This window comes from Sinocyclocheilus rhinocerous, unplaced genomic scaffold, assembly GCF_001515625.1.
Source record: "Sinocyclocheilus rhinocerous isolate Xijiao unplaced genomic scaffold, SAMN03320098_v1.1 scaffold786, whole genome shotgun sequence".
In the NCBI taxonomy this organism is placed as follows: Eukaryota; Metazoa; Chordata; class Actinopteri; order Cypriniformes; family Cyprinidae; genus Sinocyclocheilus; species Sinocyclocheilus rhinocerous.
In genome coordinates this window covers 108,404-128,557 of record NW_015661881.1, presented here as the reverse complement: position 1 = coordinate 128,557, position 20,154 = coordinate 108,404, and the positions used below count along the sequence as shown (strand labels likewise).

Here is a 20,154-nt window from a genome sequence, read left to right as displayed (position 1 = left end):
GTTACGAAGCTACGAGAATACTTTTTTGCGCAAAGAAAACAAAAATAACGACTTTATTCCACATTTTCGTCTCATGACATCATTACGCCGGATCTGGGTCAGCGCCTGCGCCGCCACACGCTCGCGTCATGATACTGTCGTGAACGCGCGTCCACAAGTGACGCAGTAGAGACGAAAATGTGGAATAAAGTCGTTATTTTTGTTTTCTTTGCGCATAAAAAAGTATTTTCGTAGCTTCGTAACTTTACAGTTGAACCACTGATGTAGTAATTAATGACAGAATTTTCATTTTTGGGTGAACTAACCCTTTAAGCCATTAATGACCTGAATAAATCGTTAACTGCTGCGAACACATCATTGAATCAGGAATCGGATCAGTTTGATTCTTAAGTGAATCATTCCGAGCAGTTTTCTGAACTGATTCACCGAAAAGATCCACCTCAAGAGGATGATTCATTTTCAGCTTTTATTAGCAATGATACTTTATTAGGCCTACTGAAATAGTAGGCCTATTTATATGTCACACTTTGTTAATGAGGTAAAATTACTGATTATCTTTTCAATTAAATAATATTTTTCAAGGCTTTTGAATTTCCTGAAGTGGCAGGACTACCAATTGGAGGAAATGTTGGGGATTTTTTCTACAGGCTTGAAGTGCATTACAACAACCCCAATAAAAGTGCAGGTCAGTCAGTAGTAGTTTACAATGTGAAATACCACACTGGGATGAACATTTAAGGTCTTTCAATAAAACAATACTTTCTTGTCTGCACAGGTCGAGTTGATAACTCAGGTCTGCGATTCTATTACACATCTAAACTCCGTCAGCACGATGCAGGTGTTCTGATAACAGGGCTTGCGGTGGCCCCTGGGTACGCCATCCCACCCAAAGCCAAATCCTTCCTCACGTACGGCCTGTGTGACACTGCTTATATTCCAAAGGTTTGTATGTATGTTTATCTACTCGCACTCTCTCGATCAGATTCAGCAGATGACTGAATGATCCTGTGTTCTGTGCTCTACAGGTTCTGGAGACGCCACATGATCTTCAGGTGTTCTCTTTGATGCTGCACACACACTTAGCTGGACGGAAGGTGCGAGTCGGACACTTCAGGTAAACATTTTTGACCAATGACTGACTTCAGGAAATAATTAGATATAATCATGTGTGCTTTTCTTTCTAATGTGGTTCATAATGTAATGTTACTGTAAATAATTACTTTCTTTTCTTGGCAAATTCTTATCCTCTTCAGAGGAGGTAAACAGATCGATTTCCTAGCTGCGGATGAAAACTATGATTTTGAATATCAAGAAGCGACCAATTTGGGTAAAACTAAGACAGTGAAGTTGGTAAGTGCTAAAAGGTTTGAAAAAGTTACCATGCTGTTAAGTTCTCAGGGATTTCAAGTATCATATATACAGTATATACAAAATAAGTGAACTAAATAAGTGAAATAAAGGAACATGTTGGTCTTTCAGGGTGACAAATTGCTGGTGGAGTGCACCTATGATACTGAAAAACGCAGCACACTCACATGGGTTAGTACTGTACATTTACACAGAGGCTCATATTATCTTTTCTTCAATAGCATGTATCTTCAAATTTCACTGATTTTCATTATATTAAAATCCAGATTATATTAAAAATCTGAGTCTGGTGGGTGCACATATGTTTTCATATGTTCCAGAAATGTGTGTGATTTTTTTATCATATTTATAAGATTTCCTGATCCTGTTTCTCATGCTTCTTCCTTTTGGCTATTCAGTAAAAAGCGTGCTGCAGTGATGTGATTTTGTAGGACAAACTGAAAGTTAGCATCATCCTGGTTCCCTTAACAAAAACTCAATATGCTTTTTCCATTAACTTTTGGATTATTGCTGATAATAAGCTCTGTGGCTAACAAAAGTTTATGATTCTTACCAGCTTGAAAATGACTACACCATGGTCACATAACTTTAACATTACTGCCATTAAGCTTCTGACAACTCTTTCAGTCTTAAAATAAAAACAATTTCCCTAAACGTTTGAGTTAGAGTAGTTTGCAAAAGCATGTTTATTAACACAATGAGGCTGAAAAAATGGACTAGTGAGTAGATGAGTTTACCTGTTCACCATGATGATGTTTAATGTCCCAGACAATCTCTGTAGACCCATTTAGCCACTTGTTAGCAACTGCCTTTTTCAAGACAAGTAAAAGCTTTAAAAAATACAAGGGGTTATACTGATGTATTTTATGTTGCAGAATAAAATGAACAAAAATATCTTGAGCTTGTGTTCACCACAGACCTTATATCAGGCATTTAACCAAAAACCCATTCAAAAAACCCATTGACATCTGGACAATGGAACTGTATGTGCTAAAATGCCCGTTTCCAGGTTTTGGCCCACAAAAACACATCATCCCTGCAGAACTCTATTTGTCTAATACTTAAAATGGAGAGGAAAAATTATGTGTAAAACTCCCTTTTTCTGCCCGCAGGGGGCATACTCAACTTCAGATGAGATGTGTTTGGCCTTCCTCTTCTACTATCCAGCTATGAATCTGGGCACCTGTGTGAGCCTCCCTAATGCAACTACTTTAATATCTAAGATGGGAGCAAAAGATACAGCGTAATCTAATTTAAAACACTGATTTTTTAAATGAGTTTCCCTCTTAATATTTATCCTAATGATAATGTAGCTTTTACTTGTTCATTTTGCAGTACTTGGCTCAATATGATGTTCACGAAGACTTGGAATGACATGTCTATCAACCAATACCAACAAACACTGAAGAGAATCGACCAGCTCGTCTGGATCATTAACTCGAATGTAAGTGTCCACACCTCCACAATATCAAGATTTCAAACTGAACTGCTTCTGTTCTGATCACAGCTGCGTTTACCTGACACTCTTTTCCATGTGTATTTCAGAACAACATATCAAGCAACACAGGGCTGATTCCTGACTTCACAGTCATCCCGTCTGCACCCTGCATGAGCGACAGTGCCACCAAGAGTCTTGCTTTGCCATCAGGGCCGTAGCTGGGGTTTGCAGGGCCCCGGTGCAGGTTTTACCTGTGGGCCCTGTTTGAAATCATGTAAACAGCACAAATAAATAAATATAACAAATATACAGTTTAAACAATGTTTAAGTTTTTTTTTCAAGTTTGTAGGTCTTCAGGTACAGAAAGCAAATAATCAAATGTAAAATATCATTACATAGTCTTCACTGTATCAATTAAATATAGATAAATTCTTGTTAAAACTGCAAAGTAATTCGGTCAAGAGCAGTGAGTGATTTTCCCTCTTTCATGATGACGCGCAGCTGTGGGCCCCTATAATCGTCACCACCTTTCACCTCACTAGGCGACGGCCCTGTCTGCCATCGCTGCTCCTCTGTTTGGCAGTGCAGTGGGGGTCCTTATGAAACATTATTGCAAAATGCTACTGATGCAACCTATTGTTCTTCCATTGTCTGATTAAATGTCAATAATTTTAATGGAACAAAAACTCCTGGATCATATGGACAGTCTTGAAAGCAACCTGAAAACAAGAAAAACAAAAGTTGAGCAAACTATATGTAACTTTTTAAATAAATCATATAAAGATGGAAATGGACTTTACACTATACTTTCTTTGTTTTACTTGTCTTTTATGCACTCTACAATATGAAAACCTTTAAATAAGTTTAGATTAAAGGGGTCATCCCATGCCCATTTTCCACAAGTTGATATGATTCATTAGGGTCTTAATGAAAAGTCTATAACTAAATTGGGTTAAATTTTCTCAATGGTAGTGTAAAACAACACCCTTTTTACCCTGTCAAAAACAGCTCTTTTCACAGCAAGCCGTTTCATTGCATTTTCCTTTAAATGCTAATGGGCTCTGCTATCCCCGCCCATCTCCCTCCGTGGGGTGACCAGCAGTTCTCTGAGAGACTGTAAACTTTAGCCGCATTCATCGTGAAACTTGCTAACTAGCACATTATTAGCAAAGGCGATTTGCAAAATTCATTAAAAAAACATGCTCACTTCTTCTGGAGGTGAAGCTGAATCACGAATGATTCGCGGCGTGAACATAGTAGTAAATGATTGACGTGTGCATAGCGCCCTCTAATGAAAACAAACACTGCCGACTGCTTGAATAGTCCACTCCAAAAAGAAAATTCAGTCATTATTTAGATCTTTTACATCATTTACATGTCGTTACAATTTTACATCATTTACATTTACATCATCTGCTGCTGTACCGCTGCACTCCAACTGTGACGGAGGCGTTTGAGGTGGAGTGTTATACTGGGGTGGATGGAGAGTGTATGGAGACCGTGGCTGTGTGGGGAGTTGGCAGAGGGGTTATGCCGAGTTCACACTGCACGATTTTCAAACTCGTCGGATCGCCGTAGTTGTGTCCTCTTTTGGAAGGCCAAACAAAATAGTTTCGCTTTCATAACAAAACACACAGCATTTCCACAACATCGCGGCGGCGGCAACAACAGCAAGAATAAAAGTTACGCCTTCTTTCTTTGCGTGAACATGTGGGCAGCGTTATGCAAATCTTCCCACAGAGCGACGTAGATATGTGGGGGCGTGTTAGAACGAGCCGTTTTAGGTAGGTGTGGCTTAACTTTTATAAAGAATATCTCTTTGGATTTGAGACTTTAGTCTTTGCAACGTGACAGATCTTCTTTATGCACCAAGAGCTTTTAACACTCCATAGAGAAAGGAAAAATTGAAATCGCATCATATGACCCCTTTAATGTGAGGGGGGGGAAAGGCCATTACTCATTTCAATGAACCATTAACTGTTGCGAGCAGATTACGGCAATGAGTTAAAATCAAGAATAGGATCACATTGATTCTTAAGTGAATCATTCAGACTGGTTTTCTAAACTGATTCAGCTAGTTGATTAAAAGATCTGCCTCAAAAGAATTATTATTTTTCAGCTTTTATCAACAATGGTACCTTAATTGTTTTAATACTATACATGTCCTATTTACATGTAAACTTAATGAAATAAAATTACTGATTGAACCTTTAAGTAACCTTTTAATTATATATTTTTTCAAGGCTTTTGAATTTCCTGAGGTGGCAGGACTTCCAGTTGTACATACATATGTTTTAGTATATAATTACTGGCAATAAGTGAAATAAAACAATCTTTTGGTTCTTTCAGGGTGACAAATTGCTGGTGGAGTGCACCTATAATACTGAAATCCGCAGCACACTCACATGGGTTAGTACTGTACATTTACACAGTGGCTTATATTGTCTTTTCTTCAATCTTCAAATTTCACTGATTCTCATTATATTAAAAGTTAGATTATATTAAAGGTCAGAGCCTGGTGGTTGTACATATGTTTTCATATGTTCTAGAAAGGTGTATGAGTTTTAATTTTATTTATGAGATTTCCTGACTTTGACTTTTGGATTATTGCAGAAAATAAGCACTGTGGTGAACAAAAGTTTGAGATTCTCAGTAGTTTTGTTCCTCATGATAATCACCACATCCATGCATTTTTAAGCCTAAATACAATTTCCAGAAGTAAAAAACTAGACTATAAACGAATTACACCACAGTTATATAACTTTGAAGTTAGTGACATTAAGCTTCTGACAACTCTTTCAGTCTTTATTTAAAAAAACATTTTTTCCTTAGTTTGAGTTTAATAGTTTGAGTCTAAACGTTTGAGTTAGAATAGTTTGCAAAAGTGCTATCATAAACACAATGAGGCTGAAAATATAGACTAGTGAGTAATGAATTTACCTGTTCACGATGATGATGTTTAATGTCCCAGACAATCTCTGTAGACCCATTTAGCCACTTGTTAGCAACTGCCTTTTTCAAGACAAGTAAAAGCTTTAAAAAAATGACAAGGGTGAATTACTGATGTATTTTATGTTGTAGAATAAAACATGAAAATATCTTGAGCTTGTGTTCACCACAAGCCTTATATCAGGCATTTAACCAAAAACCCATTCAAAAAACCCATTGACATCTGGACAATGGAACTGTATGTGCTAAAATGCCTGTTTCCAGGTTTTGGCCCACAAAAACACATCATCCCTGCAGAACTCTATTTGTCTAATACTTAAAATAGAAAGGAAAAATTATGTGTAAAACTCCCTTTTTCTGCCCGCAGGGGGGATACTCAACTTCAGATGAGATGTGTTTGGCCTTCCTCTTCTACTATCCAGCTATGAATCTGGGCACCTGTGTGAGCCTCCCTAATGCAACTACTTTAATATCTAAGATGGGAGCAAAAGATACAGTGTAATCTCATTTAAAACACTGATTGTTTTCATTGAGTTTTCCACTCAATATTTATCCTAATGATAATGTAGCTTTTACTTGATAATTTTGCAGTACTTGGCGCAATATGATGCTCATGAAGACTTGGAATGACATGTCTATCAACCAATACCAACAAACACTGAAGAGAATCGACCAGCTCATCTGGATCATTAACTCGAATGTAAGTGCCCACACCTCCACAATATCAAGTTTTCAAACTGAACTGCTTCTGTTCTGACCACAGCTGTGTTTACCTGACACTCTTTTCCATGTGTATTTCCAGAACAACATGTCAAGCAACACAGGGCTGATTCCTGACTTCACAGTCATCCCGTCTGCACCCTGCATGAGCGACAGTGCCACCAAGAGTCTTGCTTTGCTATCGCTGCTCCTCTGTTTGGCAGTGCAGTGGGCATCCTTTTGAAACATTAATGCAAAATAGAACTGATGTAACTTGTTGTTCTTTCATTGTCTGAATAAATGTCAATAATTTTAAGAGAGAAAAACTCATGTCTCACAGTAACAGAAAATTAAGCTATGTAACTTTTTTTTTCAAATCATTAGATGGAAATGGACTTTACACTTTACTTTCTTTGCTTTACTTGTCTTTTGTGCATTCTACAATATGAAAAACTTTAAACAAGTTTAGATTAAAGAATTAGCTCGACAGCATGATTCAGAATATTTCCTTGAATTATAATTTTTAACAACAAAATGGCAATAATAAAAGTAATTATTTTTAATATTATTTAAAAATACAAAATACAGATTTCATTCGTAGAGAAGATAGATGTAGGCTATAGTGTTTATGGCATGCAGTGGTATCAGGGCCGGATTTACCTCTTTTCGTGACATAGGCAAAACAAATTTTTGGACCCCCTTCCCTATTAATAAATAGACCTAATATTACCACCCAAGCAAACAAAAATATTTTTTAATCAGTGGAAACCGTTGCAGTGTTTTCTATCGCAATAAGCGCTTGCGTTCAGTCAATAAAAATCGAATGTAGTTCTTAATTTGTTTGAGAACTGAGAAAGACCATTCCATATAAGCGCGGCGTCGTGGCCACATTACCACTTCAGGAGTGCTTTATTTCTCTAATAATTTTAACGGCCTGGAGTCACAACCACACATCAAGACATTGTTCAGATGATTTGTTTCAAGACATTTGACATGTTTCCGCCCTGAAATCTCGTGTGTTGAACTAATTTTTTACACACCTCATCCCAAACCTTCCGTTGCAAAAGCTGCGAAACTATTTTACTGATAAATTCGCGGTGCAGCACTGACAAGAAGTTTCTGTTCGCGTCTCCGCGTGTGTGCGTCTGTGAGAGAGACTGGGAGAAAGAAAGCGTGATTTCCATAGCCTACATAAAAAAGGTGGAAGACATGGAAATAGTTTGTCATTTTTTTACCCTATTGTTTGTTATATTTATTTGCTCTATGTCTTCTGGGGTTTTGGTTCTCTTACTGTTTTAGACAGCCCGAAGTATCAAAAAATATTATATGTCTCTTGTATTTGGATTTTAAAATAATACTTTAACATTAGGTATTCCTTACATTTTTTCCCCTTTTATATTTGGTTTTCAAGGTAACTCTTGACCTCTGCTCTTTTGCTTTGATGTAATACTGAAAAGGCAAAAATAAAATACTGTATTTACTTTAGCTTATGTAACATCATTAACAAATCCATCTCTGCCATAGTCATGAATTAGTAAGTGCCACTATTCTGTGCTTACAGTTCATCACAGCTCTAAAATAAATATTTGTTTTATAAAGAATAATTTTTTAAATGTTTGTTCATGCATGAAAAGTGCTTTTAAAAGTTGATTGTAATCTCTCTTGTAGCCAACAATACTGTAACACCAGGTGATGAGGAACCTGATTCTCCAGACCTGAGTGAGAGGAGGAGAACTGAGATCAGGTGTGTGGGGGGGTTACAGACAGCTTAAAGAGGGCTGTTAAAGTGCAGTTTCATGTCACTGCCTTCTCAAACACCTTACAAAGACACTGTTTGTCAGATTTTGAAAAGGAAACATGGTCATGTTATCTCTTGTTCTGCTTTTGCTTTCAGTCCAGTGGTCCTGGGCTCAGGAAGACCCTCTTCTGCCTTTCTCTGAACACCTGGACCTCGAGCACAAGGTGCGACTGAAGTGGGGATTCGATGAGATCCAGGGCACAATCTTGTTCGAGCTCACGGTCAACACCAGCGGCTGGGTCGGTTTTGGCTTCAGCCCCAAAGGAGGAATGACTGGAGCCGATATCGTCATTGGAGGAGTTGGACCCAAAGGCAGTTACTTCACGGTAAAGACTGAGACTGTCAAAGTCACTTACAGTGGATAATAATTTATTATTTTTTATATTTTAATTCAATCTGAGAAATAAGCAATTTTGCATTAAACTAGATATTAAAATGATTAATGTCTGGATATTGCATGAAATACTGTAAAACAACCCTTACATAAGTGTGAGTGCTTTGACCTTTTTAACCAGATATTTCCAGTTAGTTATCTGTTATATGTAAACAAATGATGTAGAGCACATCACACAAATATATGCTGTTATGACTGAAAATATACACAATTTATCATTAATGTTGTTCAGGATCGTCATGCTGGGGGGAATTCAATGCCAGTGATTGACCAGAAACAGAACTACAAACTCTTGTCTCTAAACGAGTCTGATGGGAAAACAGTCATGAAATTTCAGAGGTCCATCGAGGCTTGTGATGAAAACGACTTAACCATCACTGTGAGTCCTGGAACATTCCCACATTTTTACTCGGCAAGGACACGTTAAATTGATCAAAAGTGTCAGTAAAGACATTTATAATGTTACAAAATATTTCTATTTCAAATAAACGCTTTAACAATAATATCAACCTATAATTTAGCATTTTTAGAGACAGTTAAGATTAAGGTTTGGATAGTTGAACAAATATGTTATTCCATGACCAACAACAAATAATGCAGGGACACTTCCTATTTAACACCTACAGTAAACAGGTTGGATAAATGTACTGTTTGTTCCTGGAACTGGCCTAATGATAAACAGAACACCTACTTATTGAATTTCATATCCAATTTTCCACAAAATTACACCTAAGGTATGTGTGCAATCTAGAAACTGTGATGCAACTACAAAGAAAAGTAGTTACAACACCGTCAGTTTCGCTCCCCACTTTTATTGTATAGCACTCAGTAGTTGATCCAGTAAACAATGTGAGCAAAGGAACCACAGCATATTTAAGCCTTTAGGAGTGCTGTGGGTGTCCTCTTTCAGGTAGCTTTCATACTGGGAATCTGCACAATGCTAGACACACTGGGACCAGGAAGTCTGTACTGATCCTGTTTGTTTAGGGACCCTCAATTGTTGTTGAAACGCCTCCTTAAACAGATGGACTGAACTCAAAAACCCTGAAAGTCTAGATCAGAACTAATAGCTAAAGAGTTTCTCATTTTTTGGTTCAGGTGTGGGTCAGGTGTTTTTAAATGCCTATAAATGATGGGCTTTTGTTTTATTGCATGATCAGAATCTCCCCATGAAGCTGATCTATGCGTACGGACAGACTGATGAAATCATGTACCACAGCACCCGAAGAGGCACAAAGCAGCTGAACCTGTTGAAGTACATGCCTCGGGTCAACCCTCCAAACAGCAAGTATTTCGACATGACTATGATCAATGTAAGAAGGATTTTTACTTTTTGTTTTGCTTTATTTACTTTAGTTAATTAAACAGAGAATTTCCAATTCATACTTTAAGCTTTTAATAATGCGTGATGAAAAAATATGCCAAAACATTTAGACTAGATTACAATGTTTAGATTATAGCATAGACTAGATTTTACCTGTAAGAGTGAATTAATGGAACAGCTCACCTTAAAATGAAAATCCACTCAAAACGTGTAATGAAGGATCAAACTCCTCTACAACTTGGCTGGCCTGAGGGTGAGTACATTTTCATTTTTGGGTGAGATTTAGCATGACATTTTATATTATCCCTGGGAATCGAACCCATGACCTTGACACTGCTAGTGCCTGTTCTACTGTTTGAGCTACAGTAATTTGTATATTAATGATTTTTGCAAAAACCTCTGTCTTACTTTTTTGGACTGGTGCTAAAACGACGTAGAATGCAGCAAAAAATGTCAACGATGCTAATCAGCTGTTGCTATTCATTTGTAAATGTAATTCCCCCATGATGCTCTTTGACTTAAAATACCTAATGTGGGAACTTTCACTTTACACGTTGCTTAAATTTACAAATGTTTCAGTTCACTGTACCAGCCAACCAAACCCACTATCACTGCAAGATCATGAAAGCCCCGACATTTGATCGCAAACAGCACATTTATCGCGTAAGTGAGTCGAAGAACTTAACACACATGATCTATCCTGAACTATCCAGCGATATGTCAATCATCTTCATCTCTGACTTACTTTCATTATGTCCAGATTGAGCCGGTGATCACAAACTTTGACCTCGTGCATCATCTGCTGCTGTACCGCTGCCCTCCGAGCGTGACCGAGCCGTTTGAGGCGGAGTGTTACACATCGTTAAGAACCAACTTGTGTATGGAGACCATTGCAGTGTGGGGAGTTGGTGGAGGGGTTAGTCTCTGTTCTGCATCTGAAATCCTACATTTCATTTCTTGATTGTATTAAATGATTAATTTAAATCTTGGTTGAAATGACCGAGTATTTGTGGGTTCTCTGAGTGATCAAAAAATATTTTCCCTTTTCTCTCAGGCTTTTGAACTCCCTGAAGTGGCAGGACTTCCAATTGGAGGAAATGTTAGTGATTTTTTCTACAGGCTTGAAGTGCATTACAACAATGCTAATAAAAGTACAGGTCAGTCAGGACTGGTTTATAATTGTAAAATATCACATTTAAAGTGCTTGGAATTATACTGCTTTATCTTTATTCTACACAGGTCGAGTTGATAACTCAGGTCTGCGATTCTATTACACATCTGAACTCCGTCAGCACGATGCAGCTGTTCTGGGGACAGGGCTTGCGGTGGCCCCTGGGTACGCCATCCCACCCAAAGCCAAATCCTTCCTCACGTACGGCCTGTGTGACACTGCTTATATTCCAAAGGTTTGTATGTATGTTTATCTACTCGCACTCTCTCGATCAGATTCAGCAGATGACTGAATGATCCTGTGTTCTGTGCTCTACAGGTTCTGGAGACGCCACATGATCTTCAGGTGTTCTCTTTGATGCTGCACACACACTTAGCTGGAAGGAAGGTGCGAGTCGGACACTTCAGGTAAACATTTTTAACCAATGACTGACCTAAAGAAAGAGTTCACCCAAAACTAAAAATGAAAAATCATTTACAGTATTCACACTCATGTCATTCCAAACCTGTGCGCTTTACTTTCTTCTGTGGAAAACAAAAGATGTTAATATAAATGTTCATACTGTTTTTTCCAAAAAAATTAAAAATAAATAATAATAATAATAATAATGAATATTATTAAATTGGAACAGCTAGCAGTGTTTTTCTCATTTTACTAATGACACAAAGTACCATAAAAGTAGTTCATATACAGTAATATTAATATTTATGAAAATATTAATTTCCATAGCTTACTTTACAATCAATGAAAAAAAAATGGCAATACAAATTAAAGAACAGTATCAAGTACAGAATGCCATCAAATTATCAATATACATATATTCCTTTAGCTCAAACAGTGGAGCATGGTGCTGGCAATGCCAAGGCCATGGATTTCATTCTCAAGAAATGCATGAAGCGTATACCAGTTTATTTATTAATGTAATTTAAATAACTCGTATGTAAATATCACTCAAATATGGCTCTTTGGGTGCTATGCCGGAAAAGATTAGCAGTTAATACTGATTTAAATTACAGTCTGTTCCTCACACAAGCTATCATATGACTTGAACTACAGCACACAACTCACACTGCTATTAGACAAAAAGAACAAACCGCTTCCCTGTACCACAATGACAACAAAAGCCTCAAAGCTCATGCTGAGCTCATAAGACATCTCAGTTGCACCTTTAATGTGATTTAAGAGTACAATACAATGCATTTAAGGTAAGACAAACAAATTGGCCAGATTTCCAGCATCAAAATGAACACTTGCTCACCAGTGGATCCTCTGCAGTGAATGGGTGCTGTCAGAATGAGACTAAACATCACCACACCACTCCAGTCCATTAAATAATGTCCTGTGAAGTGAAAAGCTGCATGTTTGTAATAAACAAATTCTTTAATCCATCCGTTGATTCTGGCTAAAAGTCTTCTATGCATAATAATGCTTTCTCCAGAGAGCAAGTCAACTCAAATGAATCAGAAGTGAGTGAAAACGGTTTCAAACAAATATGTCAGTGGAATTTGATGTGAGAGGACAACCAGGCATGAACTTTTTCACTAGAGGAAGCATTATTATGGACTATGGACTTGTATTTTGGTCAGAAGTGATGGTTTAAAGTTAAAGACATCTTAACAATGGATTTGTTTCTTACTAACACAGCTTTTCACTTCACAAGGTGCCAATTGCGTCATGTGGATTACTTGTGGAAGATTGTTTTTATCAGCTGTTTGGACTCTTGTTTTGACAGCATCCATTCACTGCAGAGGATCCATTGGTGAGCAAGTGATTGTAACAAAGTTCGTAGATACGGGAAGGAGGCGGGAACCGGCGAACATTTAAACATAACTTTAATAATAAAATAAACACAAAACTGAAAATAGTGCGACAGCCCCTCACGGACGACTGCCGCGCACAAACAAAACCAAAACATAAATAGTCCAGGCCTGGTCCTCTCTCATCACTCCTCCTTTTATCCTTCTGGAGCTCCTCCGTGGGACTCGAGACCGGTGAGTGGCGCAGGTGTCGCTCATTATCATTAAAGGCTGATTTATACCATAGACTGTATAAAAACATGGACGTAATGTCTGTGACGTCACCCGTAGGTTCCTGAAGAGCGTTTTTGAAGCTCAAAGTGGGCAGAGCCAAAGTCCCTTTAAGGCAAGTCATGTCACTCGGTGGCCATCTTTGAAACGCCTCTCGGGCATGCAAGTGCAGCTCCTATCTCTTTGAATGGGGAAACATCAAATTCTCCAAATCTGTTCACTAAGCTTACAATTAAACCATATTGAGCGTTGCATTTTTCCCCATTCAAAACTATACGAGTGACACATCTTGGGTATTCTATAGTCTTTGGCAGAGCCGGCCGTTGCCATCTTGGCAGCGCGTCACCGCGTGTCACTCCCAGATAATCAAAAATGGGCAAAAAGGCGGGAGCTGGTTGCTGAAACCATGCTCCCACCTAGCTCGACGGTGGTGACAGCAGCGGCAATCCACAAACGTTGGTTATGTTGACGGAAGTTAGCCTATTTTCAGGATATATTCACACCAAGAGCTTGTAACACTCCAAAGAGAAAGGAAAAATTGAAATCGCATCATATGACCCCTTTAATTTGCCGTCGGCTGTAGTCTGTGCAGTGTGTTCGAGCGCAGCATTTTGGTCCGACGCTGCCGACAACACCGTCGGCTTTCGTCGCCGCTAGTTCTTTGAAGTCGGCTTGGTGTGTCCCGGCCTTTAGGTGCGCGCGGCAAATATGACGTCATCGCGGTGTTGGCGGAAGTTCGCTTTGAGTGCGCGCGACGTTTTGCGTGGCGGTGTGCACGGCATTTTTTGTAACTTTTCGCGCAGCTCTGCTTCCGAAGATGCACGAGTTCTGGGCGATTCTAGCCGAACATGCACGTCTGTGCCGGCAATTGTGTGAAACAGAAGCAGTTTAATGTGAAGTTCAAACTCCAGGTGCTTTTTTGACGCTTTGACGGAAAGCAATGCTTAGTTTTTTCCCCCATAGTTTGTTAAGGCTTTTTAATTGAAGTACGTTTTATTTTTATTGTATAAAAATAGAATTAGAATTAATGTAGACACTATTTATACACTATTTGCTTAAAGTTGTCTTGTGTTTGATGCGAAGTAAACCCAAATCTTAAGATTATTTTAATCAGTTTGTACATAAAGAAATTATTAATTCATCAACTCATTCATCACGCGAGAAATCTTGTACCGGCAAATGACTGAACTCCACCGGCCTCGCTCCGTTCCCACGGCTCTCGGCCCCGCCCCACTCGTCACAGTGATATAATGCTAAATTTCTGCTAAATGGGTGGTGTCAGAATGAGAGTCCAAACTAAGCTGATAAAAACATCACAATAATCCACACCACTCCCATCCATAAATTAACATTTTCTGAAGCAAAAATCTCAGTGTTTGTAAGAAACAAATTTCTCAGTGTTTTTATCAGCTGTTTGGACACTTATTCTGACAGAGGATCCATTAGTGAGCAAGTGATGTAATGCTAAATTTCCCCAAATCTGTTCCTGTGTGAAGAAACAAACTCACCTTCATTTTGGATGTCCGAGTAAATTTTTTAGCAAATTATTATTTTTGTATGAACTATTCCCTTAACTGTGCATCAAAAGTGCATTCGATAGCTCAGCCAGGTCATGCAGATAAAGTCACCACATTTTCATTTTATTTGCAGTGCAAAAATTTCATTGGATTGGAAACAATGATCTTACCCAAAATGTCTCTAGGAAAAAAAGGTTTAGTAGATTGTTGTCTATTTCAGAGGGGAAAAACAGATTGATTTCTTAGCTGTGGATGAAAACTATGATTTTGAATACCAGGACGTGACAAATTTGGGCAAAACTAAGACAGTGAAGTTGGTGAGTAAGAAATGATTCGAATAGTTGAACAACTTGCTGTTCAGTTTACAGTGATTTCAAGCATATATACATATAGTATGAAATATAAACGTGACATATGGTATTGTGCAGTGCATATATGTTGTCTAAAGGAGGTTTAGTTTATCAGTGCATAATTATTAGTAGCATTCAGTCTTTTTGGACTTTCAGGGTGACAAATTGCTGGTGGAGTGCACTTATAACACTGAAAACCGCAGCACACTCACATGGGTTAGTATTAATATAATTACTGTTCTTCATGCAGCTTAATTCACTGCTTCTCTACATTAAAATGTCATTTTTATGTCTGCCCGCAGGGGGGGCTCTCAACTTCAGATGAGATGTGTTTGGCCTTTCTCTTCTATTATCCAGCTATGAATCTGAACGGCTGTATGAGCTTCCCTAATGCAACTACTTTAAGATCTGAGATGGGAACGCCAGATCTAAAGTAATCTGCCTTTAAACACTAGCGTCATCTAAATGTCATCCATGAATGCATTTAGCTCTAATAATGACCATTGCTTTTATTTGATAATTGCAGTACTTGGCTCAATATGATGTCCATGAAGACTTGGAATGACACGTCTATCAATCAATACCAGCAGACACTGAAGAGAATCGACCAGCTCGTCATAATTGCTGATTCATTTGTAAGTGTCCACACCTCCACAACATACATCAATCTCTTGTTTTTCTAAGTTGTTAACAATGTTTTGTATGATTTTCCAGAAAAACATATCACGCAACACAGGGCTGATTCCTAACCTCAGTGTCATCCCGTCTGCACCCTGCATGAGCGGTTGTGACACCAAAAATCTTGCTTTACTATGGCTGCTTCTCTGTTTGTTAGTGCAGTTCATGCAAAAATACTACTGATGTAACCTGCTGTTCTATTCATGTCAAAGATTAAAAGTCAATCAATCTAGATTAGGAGCTCCTGGCAGCTCCACCCTCACCCAATAGTTTCGATAACCAAACATCCTACAAAATAGCTTATGTACGTTACTGTAATTACAAATCATATCAGGGAAATGAGGGAAAAGAATATAAGAAAGGAGGGTGTGATTTTTTTTCTTGTGCTAAATAATTCATTCATGATTCATCTTATAATTCGGTATACTTTCTCTAATATCCTCTTCACTGCACATTAAATAAACAAATGAACACATTTAAAACTACTCTGACAAACATTTAAAAAACAACAACAACTAACATTTAACCTGACATGCATTGAAAATAAAGCCAAAACAATGGTTGTTTTCCGTTTTTGCTGTTGATTAATTATTTTGTGTTTAATATTTTTTATTTTTTACTTGAAATGTATTACAAATATTCAGTGGCTTAAAAACTTTAAAATAAAACATTCAATGGCTTGATTTGACCATTTATAACATGTTTTCAATGTCTGAATAAGTGTGACAACTAGCCCCGGTCACCTCATACCATGGTAATTTTTGCTGGTGTATTTACATAAATTATTAGTAGTATTATGTAACACTTGTTTGACAGTCACACAGGACACGCCCTTGCAGCCCGATACATTCTTAAGGTTAGTCGCTATATAATGTAGCTGTAACGACGTAAAGGACTTTACAGCAGCATCAGCAGCACTTACTGAACATCTCGTCATGTCGCACGCTCCGCCGAACTTCTCGTGGGTCGAGCCTCACAAACTCGCCGGACTGGCCTGTCCTTCAGAAACTCAGCATTACAAGTTCCTGGTGGAGAATGGCATCAGACACCTGGTGTGCTTGTTAGAATCCAAACCACCGAAATGCGACACGTGTCCAGAGCTCATCCTGCATCACATCAGCATAGTGGACTTCACTCCGCCGAGTCTGCCTCAGATCCTGAGATTCCTGAGCATCGTGGAGGAAGCCAATGCTAAAGGGGAGGTGAGGGAGGAACGCTTTTATAGAACAGGTCCATCGAAATAGAAGTCTACAGCTTCATTTTCACACAATATTTACAAGTTAGACGAGATGTATTTTGTACTTACGATACTTACACTATTATATGACAGCATCCGTTTCCTGTAAATCAAAGTTCTCTTCCGCAAGGGGGCGCTTGGCGGCCAAACATCCGAATACTCCATTGACGGTTTTTTTTTTTTTGTATTGAAGACATTACCACACTAAAACGAATAAAAGTATAATGGTTCAAATCTCTTTATTTATTTTTTGTATTGTATATTACCAGCAATTTCTCTAACATGATTTAAAACAACATTCTTATTCTGTAACCATAAACGGCTCTCATTGGTCAAACCGAACAGCGCGGAGAAAAGAAACAGGTACCACGTGACGCCGCCGAGTGGGAGCTCCTCTTGTAGCGTGGCCCGCTTTCTTTCTTATATTATGAATCCGTAATAATTGATCTAGAAATCGAATTGAAAATATATAGCAAAGATACAATATAGTACAATTATGCATTTGTAGGCTATTTTAGACAAAAGCAATTTGTATTTCCTTTTGTTTAAGAAAGAGATCGTTATATTAGTTTAATATCTGTAAAATTAATGTTTTTCCGCAATTAAAATGTGGGCAACTAACACTAGGCCAAAAACAATTTTATATAATTATAATGCTTAATAAATTATAAGTAGCTTATTGAAACGGAAATGCTATAAACATTTATTTCCAAATAAGACCTATATATGTTATCTCTCTCTCTCTCTGTAAATAAATATATATATATATATATGTTTACACACACACACACTTTATCAGTTTGTGTCAACCAAATTTGTAGTGTTTTCATAAACTGCTGTCAGCCAAATAAAATCTGATTTTGGTTCTGTGCTCCTCAGGCCGTTGCAGTTCACTGCATGCATGGTCATGGCAGGACGGGGACCATGCTGGCCTGCTACCTGGTGAAAACAAGGCACATCTCAGGTCTGGAAGCCATCAAAGAAATCCGACGCCTTCGAAAAGGGTCCATTGAGACAAAAGAGCAGGAGAAAGCAGTGATTGAGTTTCATAAATACATTCAAAACTGTTCTCAAAACTGTTGCCAAAAACATTAACTCCACACCTACAATTCTGTCTGTACATTGACAGCTGTCTGTGTGATCCGCATTTGTGCCGTCACACACCCACAGAGAATTAAGGTCATGTTTATAACTGAAGTCCAGTTAATATTGAACAGAATATGTAAATTGGGTCAAAAATGCTTATGTTTGTATTCAGATCTACAAACTTCTCAAAAAATGCATAAAAAATAAAATTAATCGACAATGACTTGATTTCACCTTTTCTTACATGTTTTCATTTTCTAAATTAAAATCTATTGTGATTTTTGTCGGTCAAAGTAGAAAGTGTTTAGTATAACGGTCTTGTATTGTAATGGAAAAAAGTAATTAAAAGGCTGAAATTATTATTAGTTTTTTTGTCAGCATAATCTTATTTTCTTTCTTAAAAAGAAGTGAAGCAATATATAAACTACGATAATCCCTACAAAATATATTTGCTTTTTTTTTTTCATTTTAAACAATATTACACATACATACATACATATATAGTGTATATATATATTATTTTTAATTATTTAAAATAATATATTTCTCAGATATTGAAGTATATAACCTCAATAAACCTTCAATATTGTATCAGCATAATCAAAAAACAAAGTGGGCTGTTACACTCACAAACATACATTTATTCTCACAAAACAGACAATTTTTCTGCTTATTTGTAAAATCCATATTTATTTATGATTTACAAAAGCCTATGTAACAACCATTAAAATGAATCAAATGAATTAATCTTTAACCTAAAATGAAAACACGACTGTGTGTGTATATGTGTCAGTTTATGTTTCTCAAAGTGGCAAAACATGTAGGATATTGACATTACCCTTATGCATCATTTGATTTACAAAGTCTGTGTTCTCTGGAAAATGATTTACACAGTTGCCAACAGGTCTAGACTATAAATGAAAAGACGCAGGTGCTTCAAACTGAAGAGACACGACCGGATCCTCCATTTATATAAACATCTGCAATACTGTGGGCTGAGGGAAGCCGTTTAATGCACAACCAAACAGCGGATAGTGGCCTACTGTGTTTAAATCTCACGTTTGTCGCTCATCCATCAAAATGAACCTGCAGATTCTATCCAGACTTATAAAAACAAACAAATCTGTCACTATGTCAATAAGGTTCAAATAAATACCTGCTAATCAAAAGTCTCCTGCATCTCATTTGCACAAAACCTCTTTATTCAAATCGTCTCTTTTTATTAACATTATACTACCATCAAACTTTGCTTCGCCAACATCAGCTGGCTACTGCGTCACATCGCCCGGTGCATTTAAACACAAAAACTCCTAAACATTTTATAAAAGTGGTAAACCTCAGTGTTCTTACGGAATGACAGACTTGCAGACGGTGCATTAAAATAATCAAGAAAAATGACTACACTCTCAAAGGAAATTCACAAATGGTGCTAACAAGGTTGCTCGTTTTCCGAGCAAAATCATTTTAATGCAGACACGAGATTGGCAGAAAGGTGCCTGTGTATCCACGAACGCGGAAGAACCAGCTGGAAAAATAAAAGAATAAACAAAAAACGCGAGCCTCCTATATAAGTTTCGTTCACACGCTACTGTTGAGCTGTTCGATAATATTCGGGGACCAAAGCGGACCCCTATTCTGTACTGAGAGTGGTTTACATTGGTCTATTATATCGGCACTTACTTTCAAAAGAAAAAAAAAATAGTGGAAAGATGTAGAAAGAGAATAAAATAACGCCATAAAATATCCCACATTACTGCCTATAAAAAAAAGAAAAAAAAAAAGTAACATTTCACAAACAAAAATATACCCCCTTCATGTCATTTCAGTTTTCTTATTAATATAATTAAAACAATTTACAGTGCTTTATTATAATATATCTTTCAAGGGAATTTATGGAATATCGTCTCTTATTGCAGCTAAATGATACTTAATCGTCCAGTTATTCAATGAAACCCAAAAAGAACATTTGGAAATGACTGGGAAGCCGTAGCTGGATGTGTTTTGTGTTTTTTTTCTCCAGGGATGGGTCACATATTTGCAATTAGTCCTGCTAGGGCTCTTCGCTACTGCTTTATGTTCAGTTCGTTCTCCAGTTCCATGAGCTTCCGGGACGCTTTC

The 20,154-nt window shown here is 37.5% G+C and overlaps 3 protein-coding genes across 3 annotated transcripts in view; all 3 read left to right on the top strand.

Moving 5' to 3' along the window:
• The window catches only part of LOC107726733 (DBH-like monooxygenase protein 2 homolog), an 11,497-nt gene extending 4,799 nt beyond the window's left edge, over positions 1 to 6,698 (top strand). Inside the window, exons 6-15 of the mRNA XM_016536423.1 lie at positions 583 to 685; positions 776 to 942; positions 1,026 to 1,114; positions 1,254 to 1,350; positions 1,480 to 1,539; positions 2,481 to 2,611; positions 2,704 to 2,812; positions 2,914 to 3,017; positions 6,347 to 6,455; positions 6,558 to 6,698. Of these exons, the coding sequence (XP_016391909.1) occupies positions 583 to 685; positions 776 to 942; positions 1,026 to 1,114; positions 1,254 to 1,350; positions 1,480 to 1,539; positions 2,481 to 2,611; positions 2,704 to 2,812; positions 2,914 to 3,017; positions 6,347 to 6,455; positions 6,558 to 6,698 (1,110 nt within the window). The remainder of the gene's footprint in view (positions 1 to 582; positions 686 to 775; positions 943 to 1,025; positions 1,115 to 1,253; positions 1,351 to 1,479; positions 1,540 to 2,480; positions 2,612 to 2,703; positions 2,813 to 2,913; positions 3,018 to 6,346; positions 6,456 to 6,557) is intronic.
• Positions 6,699 to 8,308: 1,610 nt separating this feature from the next.
• Positions 8,309 to 15,896, top strand: LOC107726732 (DBH-like monooxygenase protein 2 homolog). The gene is made up of 13 exons (XM_016536422.1): positions 8,309 to 8,578; positions 8,879 to 9,025; positions 9,807 to 9,959; positions 10,550 to 10,633; positions 10,731 to 10,886; positions 11,025 to 11,127; positions 11,210 to 11,376; positions 11,460 to 11,548; positions 14,906 to 15,002; positions 15,192 to 15,251; positions 15,338 to 15,468; positions 15,562 to 15,670; positions 15,750 to 15,896. Exons 1-13 carry the CDS (start codon positions 8,312 to 8,314, stop codon positions 15,894 to 15,896), a joined length of 1,710 nt encoding a protein of 569 aa, XP_016391908.1. The 5' UTR covers positions 8,309 to 8,311.
• Positions 15,897 to 16,464: 568 nt separating this feature from the next.
• Positions 16,465 to 18,274, top strand: dusp23a (dual specificity phosphatase 23a). The gene is made up of 2 exons (XM_016536437.1): positions 16,465 to 16,915; positions 17,830 to 18,274. The coding sequence occupies exons 1-2, from the start codon at positions 16,649 to 16,651 to the stop codon at positions 18,043 to 18,045; spliced, it is 483 nt and encodes a 160-aa protein (XP_016391923.1). The 5' UTR covers positions 16,465 to 16,648; the 3' UTR covers positions 18,046 to 18,274.
• Positions 18,275 to 20,154: the final 1,880 nt, after the last annotated feature.

What these genes read in the sequence shown, in the direction of transcription:
- LOC107726732 (XM_016536422.1), top strand. Translation starts at nt 8,312, where the DNA reads ATGGTCATGTTATCTCTTGTTCTGCTTTTGCTTTCAGTCCAGTGGTCC. An exon ending in GCAAACAGCACATTTATCGC is followed by an intron (nt 10,634 to 10,730) that starts GTAAGTGAGTCG and finishes CATTATGTCCAG; the next exon opens with ATTGAGCCGGTGATCACAAA. An exon ending in ACCGCAGCACACTCACATGG is followed by an intron (nt 15,252 to 15,337) that starts GTTAGTATTAAT and finishes GTCTGCCCGCAG; the next exon opens with GGGGGGCTCTCAACTTCAGA.
- dusp23a (XM_016536437.1), top strand. Translation starts at nt 16,649, where the DNA reads ATGTCGCACGCTCCGCCGAACTTCTCGTGGGTCGAGCCTCACAAACTC. An exon ending in AAGCCAATGCTAAAGGGGAG is followed by an intron (nt 16,916 to 17,829) that starts GTGAGGGAGGAA and finishes TGTGCTCCTCAG; the next exon opens with GCCGTTGCAGTTCACTGCAT.